The sequence below is a fragment of the Cydia splendana genome, chromosome 12 (assembly GCF_910591565.1).
Source record: "Cydia splendana chromosome 12, ilCydSple1.2, whole genome shotgun sequence".
Lineage (NCBI taxonomy): Eukaryota > Metazoa > Arthropoda > Insecta > Lepidoptera > Tortricidae > Cydia > Cydia splendana.
The window spans coordinates 3,287,230-3,304,024 of NC_085971.1; the positions used below are offsets into that span (position 1 = coordinate 3,287,230).

General features: G+C 40.2%; 1 protein-coding gene across 1 annotated transcript in view; it reads right to left on the reverse strand.

Annotated features, from left to right (window-relative positions):
• Positions 1-1,551: 1,551 nt before the first annotated feature.
• The window catches only part of LOC134795297 (large subunit GTPase 1 homolog), a 31,551-nt gene continuing 16,307 nt past the window's right edge, over positions 1,552-16,795 (reverse strand). Inside the window, exons 7-11 of the mRNA XM_063767109.1 lie at positions 8,703-8,855; positions 7,676-7,811; positions 6,622-6,812; positions 5,085-5,173; positions 1,552-1,696 (exon numbers count right to left, since the gene is read on the reverse strand). Of these exons, the coding sequence (XP_063623179.1) occupies positions 1,573-1,696; positions 5,085-5,173; positions 6,622-6,812; positions 7,676-7,811; positions 8,703-8,855 (693 nt within the window). The 3' untranslated portion in view covers positions 1,552-1,572. The remainder of the gene's footprint in view (positions 1,697-5,084; positions 5,174-6,621; positions 6,813-7,675; positions 7,812-8,702; positions 8,856-16,795) is intronic.

Genomic DNA, 16,795 nt, shown 5'->3' on the forward strand with positions numbered 1-16,795 from the left:
TTGTTTGATTTTAAAACGAAACAAATTCAATTATATTTTCTAATACATACCATTAATTCAAATTTGACTATTTCGTTTTATTTGTATGGTGGACTGCTACAGTCAACTTTTTGAGAATCATAAGTTGTACTTTTTTGGAATCATATTTGACTTGGAAGTTAGTAACATTAACTTAACTGTTTGGGGACCCAATAGGGGAGGGGTATATAATAATTAATAATAATAGTGGACCCCAAGGGGACCCGCAGGACTCTCAGCTCTGGCTTGCCTTCATTGGCCGTCCAGAGAGGAGTCGCTAGAGCTATATGCTCCAGGGGTGGAAGTGAAATATGCATAAGACGCGAGTTGGCACAGTGGCTGGTAACAGCCACTGGGTAGAAAGCGGCGCACACCTCTCGACATCCCTGAGCCGCTCACACCGATGTTGCTCCTCGTCGCCTTTACGACGGCAGTTTCAGGGGCCCATCTAGTCAGCGGCGAGTCACCGCCTGCCTCGATGACGGTGTTAACATTGTTATGGCAGGTGTCCGGACCTCTTTTACAATAGCCCAGTCTCATTGTCCACCCAAACATCAATCCATAGACCGGTATACTGTTCACCTTTTCTACAATAGTCCCAATGCCTGCTGAGACCGGTTCATGGGTGTATATTGTTGCGCCTGTGAACGGGTTCCAGCAGGCGTTCTACATGACATTAAAGCTCTCCAAAGGGCCTCTACGTGTTGGATCTATATCCCCACGCAAGCCTATCAAAAGACCGGGATTTATAGGCCAGTGATATATAAGGAAATACAAATAATAATACAAAAAAATGTTTACAACATTTATTTTATTTTTTAAAAGCTTTCACGACCACAGAAACAGGATGTGGCTGTATGTAATAAATATAGAACTTTATGACCATGTCAATTAAGTCTAAATTAACTTATCAGAATACCACTTCTCATTCGTAGTCGTAGTTTTAACAAATAATATATACTTGCTGCAAAGCTAAGTGGCGAGTCAGGTCATAATCATAATGCTATCTCCTTACGACCAACCAAGAGTGAAGGAGATGGCATTATGACCTGACTCGCCACTTAGTTTTGTGAGTATAGTTGTACAGTCAGCAATGAACATAATCTAACACTGGACTAAGATCGATTCTTGAAAAAACCTATCCAATTTCTTCGGCCAATGTGTATTACGTCTCACATTTTGCTTAATCAGAGAGCGAGACGCAATGAATTTGGACAAAGAAGTTACAGGTGGAATACCACCCTAACTTAACACATTCAGTGCCAGCCCGAGCTACGCGCTACGAGCGTAGCCGATAACATTGGAAAAACCGTATGTAGCGAAAAGCGCCTACGAACAGTGAACTCCCCTAGGGAGTCGCTGGCAATGAATGTGTTAAAACATCTGTTTAAATCCGGTATCAAAGAATCGATTCATTATTTTCAAGATATGATAGATATACCAGTGATTTTTGGTTGTTAACTAAAAGTAACGTAGCTTCGGTGGACCTTATATCGTTGCAATAAGGCTCAAGTTCAGTTAACAGTGTGGATGTTACTATAATACTTTCTCGCTCTAATGTTCGTCAAGATGCGCATAAACACGCCTGAGTTTCTCTCTCTTGTTTTTATTGGCGTGTTTCTTCTCTAACTTCCAAGGTTTGCTGATCATCTGCTCGGCTGACTGCGCTCCGACGATGCTGGAAAATGGACTTTATTGTAATGGTACAAGGTTGGATTTAGGATGTCGTCAACTCAACTGTAGAAACTCAACATTTAAGAAAAAAATCCGTTTTTATTCGGAATATCACGATACATTATAAGAAAAATCGTAGTATCGGGAAAATTAAGAATTTGCCACAGTTGACGGCGTCTATTTATAAATAATTATGAAAAATGCAATAATTTTCTCAAAACAAGGCTTTTTATTTACCCCTTTGAATGTTATTGTAACTAAATGTTGTATTTTTAAAAATAATAACCAAGAAAACTAATAAGGATTGCAGCTTTTTTTTAATAAATGCTTTGTTTTATCAACCCTTTTATTTTAAACCCTCTGACCGTTAAACACGTCAACTGACGTGCGGATCTGCAGCGCAATATCAAATGCACGAACATTTCGGACAAGCTTCACGATTATTACGCGATAGGCGTGGCGTTCAGTATTAATTTTTTAAAATGAGTAGGTACCATACTCATTTACAGCTTACAGCTTCACACAGCTTAAGTACAGCTTAAAAGAAAACTAATTAACGGGTAATCCGTCAATTACTGGCCACTGTTTAATAACTGGCCACCTTATACTAAAAATTAATTCTATTCACCTAGATTCCTAGAAACAGTGTGTCTACCACCAGTACGGTTACCATCAGTTTGTCACTGACGTAAACGCCGTCGAGAACGTAATTTACTTTCTATACATCCCGTTTGCACTAATATGCGAGTGCGAGCGAGATGTATAGAAAGTAAATTACGTTCTCGACGGCGTTTATGTCAGTGACAAACTGATGGTAACCGTACAGTTTGGCACTGACATAATCGCTATCGAGAACGTAACTTACTTTCTATGCATCTCACTCGTACTCGCATATTAGTGCAAGCGAGATGTATAGAAAGTAAATTACGTAGACGTTAGCGTATATGTCAGTTTTGACACTGTCAGTGACTGATGGTACAGGTACAGAATTCATTTTAGTATAAGTTGGCTAGTTATTGAAGGGCGGCCAGTTATTGAAACCTGTTCAAAATCGATACTGGAATGGAGTAGTGGACTGTACTGTATACCTGCAATAATATGTTACACAACGAAGGCCGCAAAAATATCTGACACGATCTTATTTTTAGAGTCATAAGAGCATGTCCGAAATTATTGCGGCCTTCGAATGGGTACATAGTATTGCAGGTGACTGTACAAGTATTTACGCCACCACCAAGGTACTAATTAATATTAACTCAGTGTGTGGTCGCACAAATTAACGTTGAAAACAAATGAAGGGCGCCAAATACTGGCTACTTGCCAACGTGCCGCAGAACTCCGCGAGAGGGCTAACGAACGTGTCAACTGGCACATATGTTTTTGTTGTTGGGTCATTCCAGAAAGAAGGGCAGTATATTCATAATTTCATAACACGTTACATTTTTAAAGTAGCAACTGTACGGTCAGCCAAGAAAGTGGTCTACCACTTTTCGACTCTATCAATCAGATGATAGAGTCGAAAAGTGGTAGACCACTTTCTTGGCTGACTGTACTCACTCCTGATTTAATAGAGTTGAACCAGGAGAAGTCTGCAGCGAATTTGATAGCACACGCAGTGCAAGTGTTATTTTAAACGTCAAACTTATATGAATGGAATGAGCTTTCCGAGGTTTTCCCGAGGGTCTACAGTATGGGGTTCTTCAAAAAAGGAGTGTACAGGTTTTTAAAAGGTCGGCAACGCGCATGTAACACCTCTGGAGTTGCAGGCGTCCATAGGCTACGGTGACTGCTTACCATCAGGCGGGCCGTATGCTTATTTGCCACCGATGTGGTATTAAAAAAATGAAATTATGACATATAAATACACTTGCACTGCGTGGGCTATCAAAATCGTTGCAGACTTCTCTTGGTCTAACTCTAGCATGGTTTTTTAAAGGGATGAAAAGTCAATATATAATATAAGAGTAAATATATCTAGGGATGAAATTAACATTTGTATAGCGAAAAATAAAATACGTTTTTATAGGCCCCTAAAATGTATTTAAAAATTCTGAAATAAAACTACATTGGTTTTTAGTGGTAGATTTTACATTAACCGGGTGCCCCCAGAAAATTATAACTTCGACGAAATAAGGACCACCCTAAACAATTATTTAGAGATCCATTTTAACACTTATAGTAGGGGAGCCCAAGAGGGGATTTTTGTGTTTACTCGACCGCGTCAGATTAAGACATGAGTGATATCTTGCTACCCCGTGTAGTCTACCTTTACCCCTTTTAGCCATCTATGTTGAGCCCTTGGTTGGTGGGGGGTTGGTGGGGGGTTCAACAAATTGTTAAGCAGATTGTGGATTTGGTCATATTAGTCCAAATTAACGCTATAATTGTGCTATTACTAAATTTGATAATTATTTGCACGCGTTTCCTTAATCTGACGGTTACAATGTAAAAATTAGGCATCAAACTTGTGTTCGTCAGATTAAGAAAATGCCTACAAATAAGTGTTATATTAAGTTATAGAAAAAATATAGCATTAACGTGGACAAAAACGACCAAACCCACAAACTGCTTAACGATTTTTTAACCCTCCACCAACCTCCCGAAATTTAAAAAAATTGTAGACGCTTTCCGGCTAGCTGGAAAAAAGCTTTATATAACTTTTTTTTCTTCTTATCATCTAATATTTCGATTCCAATAGGTCTGTACAACGCTCGAGTAAGTACACATTTAGCATCGTCGGCTTCCCAACTATTAAGTTTGCATCAAAAATAAAATAGGACACGCCATATAATGGTGATTCGCGTTACTCTTTTCCTGTAGGTGCCATGTTCGAAAGTAATAAAATGTAAATTTACCTTTTTAGCAATTTATTTTAGTATATTATTCACCGTGATCTAATTCAATGGAAGAACAGCGCTGCGACAGTAGCACGGTCGCACTTTTATCGCTTGTCACCATGCCTGTCACGTTCTAACAAGTATGTAAGTGTGAAAGTGACGGGCATAGTGACAGGCGATAAAAATGGAACCATGCTGCGCCCGCTGGACAATAGATTTGTGACTATTTTGTCACATTTGGAGATACCTGTCACCTTTCCTGTGTTAATTTTTTTGTGTTGTCACGAATAAATGTTTCTGTCTTTTATAATAAATGTTTAACTTCAGAAATGATAAACTAGCTGAGAAAATACATTTTTACGAGATCCCTAGGTAACACAAATTACCTCCAATGAAATTTAAATCATTATTATATGGAATAGAGTTGCTTTTGTTTTGCTTCGTTCAATTTTAAAACAAAACATAATCAATTCTATATTCAATTTGACTACATTTTTTTTTGGTAGGCCAGTAAAAATTAACACGGCTTAATTAATAGTAAGTATACGTTCTTACCCCATAATGGGTTTTCCTTTGACGTGCGCCGAAGTTTTGTTCCTCGCGAAAAACGCCTTGTCGAGCTCGGCGGACTTGCTCACCCAACCCTGGAGACAAAGTAAAATATTCAATAAAGTATTACCGATCTTGCTGGTGCAGCGGTACTCAACCTGGGGCCTGCCGGTATATTTTTTCACATCACCAATTCGAAAAAGGGCTTTTTCTTCCCCGCTAGGAGGGATCAAAGTGGCACTTTTCCTCCTTGCTAGGGGGGATCAAAGTCGCACTTTTCTGTTCTAGGACACTGTTTTTGTATTTTTTTGCATTATTTTTTTAGCTTGAATAATATATTGAAACACAATAATTTGTGTCAACACTAAGATTTTTTTATTTTCCTCATAGTTGATGTGAAAAGCAGTATGTGTCACATGGTATCAAAATTATTTCGTCTTGGGCGTTAACACTTGAATCCCTCATTACGCTCAGGATTCTACTTTAGAACCCCTCACTACGTTCGGGATTCTATTGTAGAATCCATCGCTTCATTCAGGATTCAATTTGATCCCTTGTAACACAAACTACTAAAGTAGCCCGCCAGGCGCCAGGTGCACCTAGCAAATTCATCTAAAAGGCAAAACCGTCTTTGTGGTACTCATAACATAAAAAAAGGTTGAGTATGGCTGTGCTAGTGTATACTTTGTTTTGAATGTGTATTCTTACAAAAACGATATTTCGATTGCCCAATTTACTATCCTAAGCAATCATCAAGCTTTTGTGTTTGTGCCAATATTGTTTTAAAATTATAGATTGCTTAGACAAATTGAGCCAAGCGAACGCCTCCAGCGATAAACCGAGGTAAGTGAGGATAAAAACACACATACAAACTTTGTAAGTAAAAAAATAGTACCTACATTACGATATAAGTGCGAAAAGTAGGTAGTTCGCAACGAGTGGCGATAAATTGGAAAACGACCGAAGGCAGTGTTTTAAATCGACACGAGTTGAGAATTACCTTTTCGCACGTGTATTGTACAACGTATAACAGTACATATGGCCCTTAAATTTTTTGACATAGGCACGATAAATTGGAAAACGACCGAAGGCAGTGTTTTAAATCGACACGAGTTGAGAATTACCTTTTCGCACGTGTATTGTACAACGTATAACAGTACAGTACATATGGCCCTTAAATTTTTTGACATAGGCACGTATTGTCCTTAATCCCGCCCTAGGGCGGTATAGTAGCACCATATGTACTGTAAATAATTTAACTTACTTCCACCGCCCTAGTTTCTCTCGGCGTAGGCTTCCTCTTGCTATCCTTGAGTAGTTCCTCTATAGGAGCTGGTGCGGTGCCGGGGGGAGGGAGGCCCACCGCAGCCGGCCCGCGGCGGCGTCCTTGAGGAGGAGACGCGCTGAACGAGACTGGTCTGACTGTCGCACTAATATGACAGTAAGGTAATCTTAGCCACTTTAGTAGGTAAATACTACCTCTTTCTCTGAGCTGCCGGCCGCATCCCTAAAAAGTACCTTTGTTTTGTAATTAGATACTTACCTCAACGGCCCTAGTTTCTCTCGGCGTAGGCTTCCTCTTGCTATCCTTGAGTAGTTCCTCTATAGGAGCCGGTGCGGTGCCGGGGGGGAGGGAGGCCCACCGCAGCCGGCCCGCGGCGGCGTCTTTTAGTAGGAGACGCGCTGAACGGGATTGGTCGGGTTGACCCGCCGCTGTCATGAAGCCGCGGTTAACTGTATGATACAAAAAAATACAGTAATATAAACATTTTGCCATCAAGTAAAATTTTTACAATAAGGTACAGTCACCTGCAATAGTATGTTACTCTTCGAAGGCCGCAGAAATATGTGACACGCTCTTATGACTCTACGAATAAGATCGTGTCAGATATTTTTGCGGCCTTTGTTGTGTAACATATTATTGCAGGTGACTGTACTAAAACAGTAAAAGAAATAACATTATTATGTAATAAAATGCGACTACATCGTCTAACAGAAACACCGTGAGAGCTTCCACAAAGTTATCGTTTTCAGGGTTTTCGGGGATGGAATGTTCAATAAAGTGAACCAGATTTTGCGAATCCGTTATGCCGTGGTAAGCATAATAACTGTACGTACATTTACTAGCAGGAGATTACGATGAGCCAACAACGAAGCGAACATGTCCAGCAATCTGCAGAGATAACTAAAATACTAAAATAATAAAATAGTAAAATGATTACCTAATACTGTTCTGTGATTTTTAATACTTAAGAACCTACTTCTTTGTTAAGGTGATTACAGTTATTTTGTGTAATAAATATAGTTCATAATTAAGTGAATAATTAAAAATAAATTAATTTAATATTGTCCTTCGCTGCCTGAAACACAGGGAATCCTAGTTCAGGCATCTGTAAAACACGTGTCTCTATGTAAATTCTTAGTCTTTAAGAACAACCATTGTACTATACTTTTTTCAATAAATTATTTGTATTTGTATAACTAAGCCCCCTGCATAGAATCTTGTTTGCAGGGTAATCAGTTATCTCTGCAGCTTACCTACTGGACATATGTTTGAAATAAATGTTTTCTTTTTTAAACCTCGAAAGTATACTCACATGCATGTGCGGTAAGTAGCTGCTTGTAGTTGAGCTCGCCATCGTCTTGCGGCAACAAAAGTCCGTATTTCTGCTCGAACACATGTTTGCCAACAAGTTGGCAGAGCCGCGCCATCGCCGCGTCGTGAGCCCGCATCTGGACAAAAGGTAGAATTATATAAATGGCAAAACTAGATAAGATGAAACATTACTCAGAACGTTTAAACGATAACATAATATAAAACACTACATATACTACAGTACATATGGTACTACTTTACCGCCCTAGTGTGGTAATTAGCACAATACGTGCCTATGTCGTAAATTTAAAGGACCATATGTAAGTACTGTAAAACGTCGAAAAGGTAACTCGCAACTCGTGTCGATTTAAAACACTCCTTCGGTCGTGTTTCAATTTATCGCCACTCGTTGCGAAATTCCTACTTTTCGAACTTAAGTATCGTGATGTACTATTACAGTACATGTGGTACTCCATTACGACACCCTGTGCACATTACGTAACTACGTCGAAAATTTAAAGAGACATGTACTGTAAAACGTTGTATGATACACGTGCGAATAAGTAATTCCGGTCTGGCCTAGTGGGTAGTGACCCTGCCTACGAAGCCGATGGTCCCGGGTTCGAATCCCGGTAAGGGCATTTATTTGTATGATGATACAGATATTTGTTCCTGAGTCATGGTTGTTTTCTATGTATTTAAGTATTTATATATTATATATATCGTTGTCTGAGTACCCACAACACAGGCCTTCTTGAGCTTACCGTGGGGCTTAGTCGATTTGTGTAAAAAATGTCCTATAATATAAAAAATATAATATATAATTCGCTCTTATATCCTAAATAACGAATTATTACCTGGTCAAGAGGCAATACAGCCGTTAGCAGTAAGTCTGGTGCCACGGCGTATGCAGGCAGGACCAGACCGGGGCAGTCCAGCAGTTGCAGGTCTCCGTCCAACACCAAGCTCTGGATGTGCCGCGTGTGAATAATCAATTCGCTCTTATATCGTAAAAAACGAATGATTACCTGGTCAATAGGCAAAACAGCCGTTAGCAGTAAGTCTGGTGCCACGGCGTATGCAGGCAGGACCAGACCGGGACAGTCCAGCAGTTGCAGGTCTCCGTCCAACACCAAGCTCTGGATGTGCCGCGTGTGGCCGGGCATTGAGCTCACGCTCACCTAGAATTAAATTAAGTATAAAGGCCAAGTTTGCTATAACTATTTAGACATAATGGACTTTTATAATTAACACGGGACTTAATCGCGAATAACTTACGTTTATTTATGGCCTGACGTTTCGAACGTGACGTTACGTTTGTGGTCACAGGCAGACAGGCAGTCCCGTGTTAGTTCCAAAAGTATGAGTGAAAATCGTGTTAGTTAAAATCAACATATTGTACTTCTTCCAGGCGGCTTAGCACGGTCGCGTTTTTATCCCTTGTCACCATGCCTGTCACGTTCTAACAAGTTTGTAAGTGCGAAAGGGACGCGCATAGTGATAGTCGATAAAAATGGAACCGTGCTGAGCCCGCTGATGGGCTTAAATATTAAAATCATAAATAAAATAATATACTAAAAAAGGCTAAAGTTGTCTGGAAGAGATCGCTCTTCAGCTATAAGGCCGCCTGTTGTCTACTTCTATCTTTAATCAATTGTTTGTTAAGTTGTACCTTTAACTATACTCTGTATCTTTAGGTATTTAAATAATAGTAAACAATTTCCCCCCTTAAATGGCTCCTTAAGCTAGTTGAGGCTAGATGAAAACATTACACGATCAAATAATGTCTAGGTTAAAGTCAGGTCGTTCAGTGACTGATCCAGGCGGTTTTGTATTGGGTTGGTTAACCAATAAATTATATAACTACCCGAAAATGTACAAATTGTTTGTTTACTTTGTAATGAACAAGTAAATTCATGTGATTGTGGACCGTCCGTCGTAGCGCTAAGGTTGACATTCTTTTGTATCACTATATTGTACTACAGTTGGCCGTAACTGGTGATCATTTTACGCCGCTTTCTTAACAGTCACTATGGCTCAGCGGTAGGCGCTCAGACTAGTGAACGGAAGGTCTGAGGTTCGATCCTCGCCGTGGATGAACTTTTTCATAGTTTTAGTTGTTTATTTTTAAAGGACAAGTTTCTTTGTTTAGTTGGCGTTTGAATTCATAACCGACAGAATTGAAATAGAATTGAAACACGAAACACGTATCCTCCACTGGTGCAGTGATTAAGATTTCCGAAATAGCTTACCGAAATTTATGGTCATAAATCTGGATATCCCACTAGTGAGAGTGATTATCTTTTGGAAATTAAGTGCCATAATATTCCACAAAAGGGGTAAGTCATAGTATAAGTCTTGTAAAAATCAAATATCAAGTATAACATCGATTAGTTTTGCAGTTAGAATAAATTTAATTGTATTCGTTTTAGCGTAACGTAATGCCCTTTTTGATGGACGCACAACAGAGTGCGCATAGACTGAGCTAGTCAGAAAGGCAGCGGGTAGGCAGAGAAACCCTGTCGGACACCGGACAAAATCTCTCCTGGCGCCCACATAGTTTTAAGTCTAGGTTTAGTTAGTTAATAAACACTTAGTCTGTATTTATAGTCTACATTATTTTAACTCCCTCGACAACACATAACAAATAGCGCCCAACGATAAAATGTATGTTTAGTTGTCGAGCGGTAGACAGAGGGCAAAGGTCGTTGCAGTGAACTTTTTGTGTTTGCATTTATTTTACATCGGCCGTTGTTGTTGCGGATACGATATTTGTATTGGGTAAATTAGTTTTATTTCTTAGTTATAGACAATAGACTAGATTTTAATTTTAATTATTTGTGAGTTATATATTGTAAACTAGATTTTAAAGATTAGGTTAGGAGTTGCATTAAGTGTTTTTTTTACGATTTATTCTTGCTTCTGGTTATTTATTTGGTTGGTGTTTTTTTTATTAATATTAATTTAGATAATTTAAGATTTGTGTTGGGCTTTGTGGGATATAATAGAACATCAGTTTGTATTGATTTAGTGTGTATTTAGAATTAAGTTGCGCCTATTTTGGTTATTAGTGTGGTGCTTATAACGGTGTTTTTTAAATATGGATCCCAACTATTTATTAAAAGATGAGTTAGAATTTGAACTGGCATGTCGGGGTGTACAATTAAAGTCGACAGTGCCAGTGCTTAAGAAATTATTGGCAGAATTGTTGTTGTCCGGTCAGGCTCTAGGACCCGCGGGTGAGCTTAAGGGTACTCAGGGGGAGTCGGTTAAATATGAATTAGAGATTTGTGCGGCAAAAATAGATGTTCTCTCGAACTATATATCCGAGCTCACAGGCAAGCCAGACAAGACATTATTCAAACGTTTAGTCTCCAGGCTGTATCACGTACAGAATAGGTTAGTCTTAGTTAAACATGACATTGATGATGATCGTATTCAGAAAGAGGCTCTGTTACAAAAATGTCAGGGTTTATTGAATAAATTGGAGGGGCAGGATGATATTGTGGAAGATGATAATTTGACGGCTGCGGATAAGGAGTTATTGCAGGCCACATTAGGCGAGGTAGGCCTGAAAATAATTCAGAAATTAGAAGGCCAACCTGGTAGTTCTGTGGAAGCTGGAAGTGAGTCAGGGGGTCAGGCGGTATGCAAAGATCAGGTTGCAGAAGACCGTAATGTTACGTTTGGAGGCAGTCGATGGCTTGAGGGTAGGGACAGTAGATCCAGGTTAGCTCGATCGTCGACTTTTGATGTGGACGTACCGAAACGCAAGTTAGTACCAATTTATCAGTGGGGGCTTAAGTTTTCGGGGGGAAGTAGTATGAGTGTAAATGCATTTTTAGAAAGGGTGTTAGAGCTGAGGGACGCGAGAAATGCTACTGATAGTGATTTGTGGCGTTCTGCTGTTGATTTTTTTGAGGGGGATGCATTGATTTGGTACAGAGCTAACAAGGAGTACGTGGACAGCTGGGAGGAACTGGTTATACTGTTGAAACGGGCGTTCCAGAAACCTTATTACCAGGAGGAACTTCTGGCAGAGATCAGGGCTAGGACCCAAGGTAGTAACGAACCAGTCTTGATCTATATTTCTGTAATGCAGAATATGTTTAATCGGCTACCAAATAAGATTCCGGAGAGTGAAAAGGTGTTTATTATCCTCAAAAATCTGCAGCCTTATTATCAGCAGGCAATTTGCAGAGACAACTTTGGGTCGGTGCACGAGATGGTGAATGTCCTGAGAATTGTAGAAAGAACCAAGATAAACTGTGATAACTTTCAACAGCCAAAGACTCTAACAGGTACTCTAGAGCCAGATTTGGCTTATAAAATTGGTGTGGTCACTCCAAAAGGGGAGGTTAAGGAGATAGGAGAGATCGCGCAAGTTAGGTCTCCAGGGAGTCGTGCTTCTGGCCAGCCGGTGAAGCGTTGTTGGAATTGCCGTGAGAGTGGTCATATTTTTAGGGAATGCTCTGTCCCGAAACAGAGACTATTTTGTTACAGGTGCGGAAGGTTCGGCGTGACTTCAAAGGACTGTGTCTGCAAGGGAAACGATCAAGGGGGAAGTTCGAAGTCTGCCAACTGAATTTCTCCCTTGAGCGCGAAAGTTCCGAATGGCAGGCATGGTTAGAGACGGTTAAAAATTTCTTTGCACGTGATGTTGAAGACTTATGTCCGATAGTGGTAAGAAAACGAAATGACAACAGGTCTTATGTAAAATTAGATATTTTAGGTTACAATTATGTGGGGCTACTAGACGGTGGTGCAATGCGTACCGTGATGAATCCAACCTTGGCAGAGGCACTGGGCAAGATCGGTCTTAAAGCGACTAAGATTGATACGACAGATTTAACTACAGCGGGTGGTATGAGACATGAGGTTTCCGAAATTATTGACGTGCCCGTTGTGTTCGATAATCAATTCAAGGTGGTACCAGCGATGATAATGCCATCATTAGGACAACAGTTAATATTAGGCCAGGATTTTTTTAAAGAATTTGGGATAGAGTTGCAGTTTAGGAGTGACAGGCTGCTTAGCAGTGGTGAAGCAGAGATAGGGGCAATAGAAACTGATTTTCCAGCAATAGTGGCTAGAGAGGACCTAACCCTTCAGCAACAGGACATTTTAGGCAATGTGATTGAAGAGATGAAACTATCAGTGGGCGTTGGTCTAGGGAGAACAGGAATATTAAAGCACAATATTGATACGGCAGATAATAAACCGATTCACCAGAGGCAGTACAACTTTTCACCGGTCATAAATAAGGAAATACAAAAAGAGTTGGATGAGATGTTGGCTAAAGATGTTGTGGAGCCTTCTCATAGCTCATGGTGTTCGCCCGTTCTGATAATGAAGAAACCAAACGGGGACAATAGGCTTTGCTTGGACAGTCGCCAGCTTAACCGTGTTACAAAAAGAGACACGTACCCCTTACCAAGGGTTACCAACATTCTTGACAATTTGCGCAACGCCAGATTTTTGAGTACAATCGACCTTAAGTCGGCCTTTTGGCAGATACCTTTAGAAGGCAGCAGTAAGGAAAAAACTGCTTTTGCGGTCATGGGAAGAGGTCTCTTCCAATTTAAGGTTATGCCCTTTGGTCTCGTAAATGCATCGCAGACCCAACAGAGGCTCATGGATATTTTGTTTCATGCAGAAGGTGATAAGGTTTGGGCCTATCTTGACGACATTGTGATATGTTCAGCCAGCTTTGAGGAACATGTGATTCTTTTGAGGAAAGTTATGGCGAGGTTAAAGGGTGCTAATTTAACAATCAACGTAGACAAGTGCAGGTTTGCAAGGCCTAGTCTGCGGTATCTGGGTTATATTATAGATAAGGATGGACTCAGAACAGATCCAGAAAAGGTAGAGGCGATATTAAATTTTCCTAGACCAAGGACCTTTACGGAACTGAAACGATTTATAGGACTCGCCAGCTGGTACAGACGATTTGTGAAAAATTTTGCAGAGGTGGCAGCACCACTACATGATCTAACAAAAGGTAAGAAGACAAAGAAGCTAGCTTGGACAGAAGAAGCAGAAGCAGCATGGTCAAATCTTAAGACGTTGCTTACGTCAACTCCGGTTGTAACTTGTCCAGATTACACAAAACCATTTATCATTCAATGTGATGCCTCAAATACGGGGGTAGGGGCAGTTCTGTGCCAGAAAACGGATGGTGAGGAGCGTCCGGTGGCGTATTTGAGTCGGAAATTGAATGATCAGGAAATGAAGTACTCGGCTTCAGAACGAGAGCTGTTGAGTGTAGTTTATGCGGTGGAGAAATTTAGATCTTACATTGATGGCACACATTTTACAGTCGTAACCGACCATAGCGCACTACTCTGGTTGCATAAAATGAAGGACCCGCATGGGAGGTTGGCGCGCTGGGCTATGAAATTGCAGCAATTTGATTTTGAGATTATTCATAGACCAGGGAAATGTCACACAGTGCCTGATGCGTTGTCCCGAGGGGTAGCACAACCGGAATGTGACATAAATCTCATCGAAGTCACTGATGAACATAAGGATGTATGGTATAAGGATAAATTGGCAAAGGTTTCAGCAGAGGGTCATGATTCGGATTGGAAAGCTACTGACGGACTTCTGTACAGGAAGATACTGATGAAGCAGTTTCCGAAAAAGGAGGACGAATGGAAATTGTTTGTGCCAGAATCGTTGCGCGCAAAGGTACTCCAGGAATGCCATGACACTCCAACATCTGGTCATTTGGGAATAAGAAAAACCTTATTTAGGATTAAACAGAAATTCTACTGGCATAACATGTTAGAGGACGTTAAGCGGTACGTGAATGAATGTGAATGTTGTGCCAGTCGTAAAGTTTCACAGAAATTGCCTTTAGGTCATATGGGGCAGCATAGGGAAATCAAAGGCCCATGGCAAGAAATTGCTATGGATTATATGGGTCCTTTTCCTAAAAGCAAAAAATGCAACACTATGTTATTAGTAATTACTTGTGTTTTTAGTAAATTTACCTTGTTATTTCCTCTGCGTACGGGCAAAGCTGATAAATTATGTGAAATTGTAGAGAAACAATTTTTGCTTTACGGTGCTCCGAAGGTTATTGTATGTGATAACGGGAAGCAATTTGGGTCTCAACTTTTTAAGGAACTGGCCATGAAGTATAATGTGAGGATTTCGTACACCCCAAATTATCATCCACAGAGTAACCCGACAGAGAGGGTCAACCGCGTAATTGGAACAATGATCTCATCATATATAAACTCTAAAAATCATAATGAATGGGATAGTCATTTAGATGAGTTAGGTCATGCGATAAGAACCGCGGTGCATGAAACGACGGAGTATACCCCGTCTTATTTGTTTTTAGGTTGGGAGACCTCTGTCTCAAGTTTAGCAGTGCCTAAACTAACACCGTCTGGGTCGGACCTAGGGGTAGGTGATGCAATAGATAGGACCTATTATATAGAGAGCCTTAAAACTAGACATGACATTTTTAAACAGGTGCAAGCAAAATTAAGAATGGGTCATTTTAAGAGCAGTAATCACTATAATGCTAAAAGACGAGATGGAACATTTCAGTTAGGAGATATAGTCTGGAGACGTACTAAATGTCTGTCGAATGCAAATAATAAGTTCATGGCTAAACTGGCGCCTAAATTCGAGAAAGCAATTATTGTTGAAAAATTGTCAGACATTGTTTTTAGATTAAATAATAAATACGGTAAGAGCATAGGGGTCTGGCACATTAAAGACCTCAAGCCTTATTTTGTAAAAAATAAATAAATCGAATTTATTTATTTTATTGACGGAGGGGGCATGTAATGAACAAGTAAATTCATGTGATTGTGGACCGTCCGTCGTAGCGCTAAGGTTGACATTCTTTTGTATCACTATATTGTACTACAGTTGGCCGTAACTGGTGATCATTTTACGCCGCTTTCTTAACAGTCACTATGGCTCAGCGGTAGGCGCTCAGACTAGTGAACGGAAGGTCTGAGGTTCGATCCTCGCCGTGGATGAACTTTTTCATAGTTTTAGTTGTTTATTTTTAAAGGACAAGTTTCTTTGTTTAGTTGGCGTTTGAATTCATAACCGACAGAATTGAAATAGAATTGAAACACGAAACACGTATCCTCCACTGGTGCAGTGATTAAGATTTCCGAAATAGCTTACCGAAATTTATGGTCATAAATCTGGATATCCCACTAGTGTAGGGTTGCCATACGTCCCGGTACGCCGGGACATGTCCCGGTTTGAAGCACAGTGTCCCGGCGTCCCGGCCGATAAGAAAATTGTCCCGGTTTAAAAATCATAGTTATTTAGTAGGGGGCTGGACTTGGTTAATAATAATATACCTACATTTCTACGTTTCATATGGCCAAAATTAAAAAAATATGTTTTATGGTACCTACTTTCACCTAATGTCCAATATCAGTTTCTCAGACACACAATAATTAGATGATTATGTAAATTATGTTATTTTATAGCTTTTAAAGTCTGTAATGTAGAGCTCGAATTTCAGGCTCCCAAGGGCCTAAAACCTCATCAATGGAACTTCGGCCCTCCGAGTAACTCTTGTACATATGACACATATTATTGTTGAGTAACACTAGCGCTGCTTTCTTACAGCTCGACCTTCAGTGTCGCTTAATTTTTAACAAATATAAAAATTTGATTTGAGAAGCTTGGCCTTTTGCCTCGCATGAAAGCTCACCGCGCTGGTTATAAGTACGCTTCGGGCTTATTAAGTAATGTGGAGATTTCTGAGCTCGACCTTCAGCCTCACATTTTACCTAAATTTTTGGTTTGTCTTCCAAATCTCGTCTTCTTCAGCTTAGCCTTTGACCTCGCTGCGCCAAGCTCGGCCTACGGTTTCGCTTTTTAATACAATGGACATTGGTTGGCGTCGATGCTCTAGCTGAGCTTATCCTGAAGCACGGCTTCGACCTCGCATGAAAGCTAGCCTCACTGGGGAACTTCGGATTTTTAGGCCCGGCCCAGCCTTTTTAACACGCTTTCACAATTTTGTCAAAAAAATTTCGCGCTCGCTTCGCTCGCATTTTTTGCTGGTTGACCCTGAATCTACATGGTAGCTTGACTGGTCAATGAATAATAATTTAAACACATGGAAAATTTA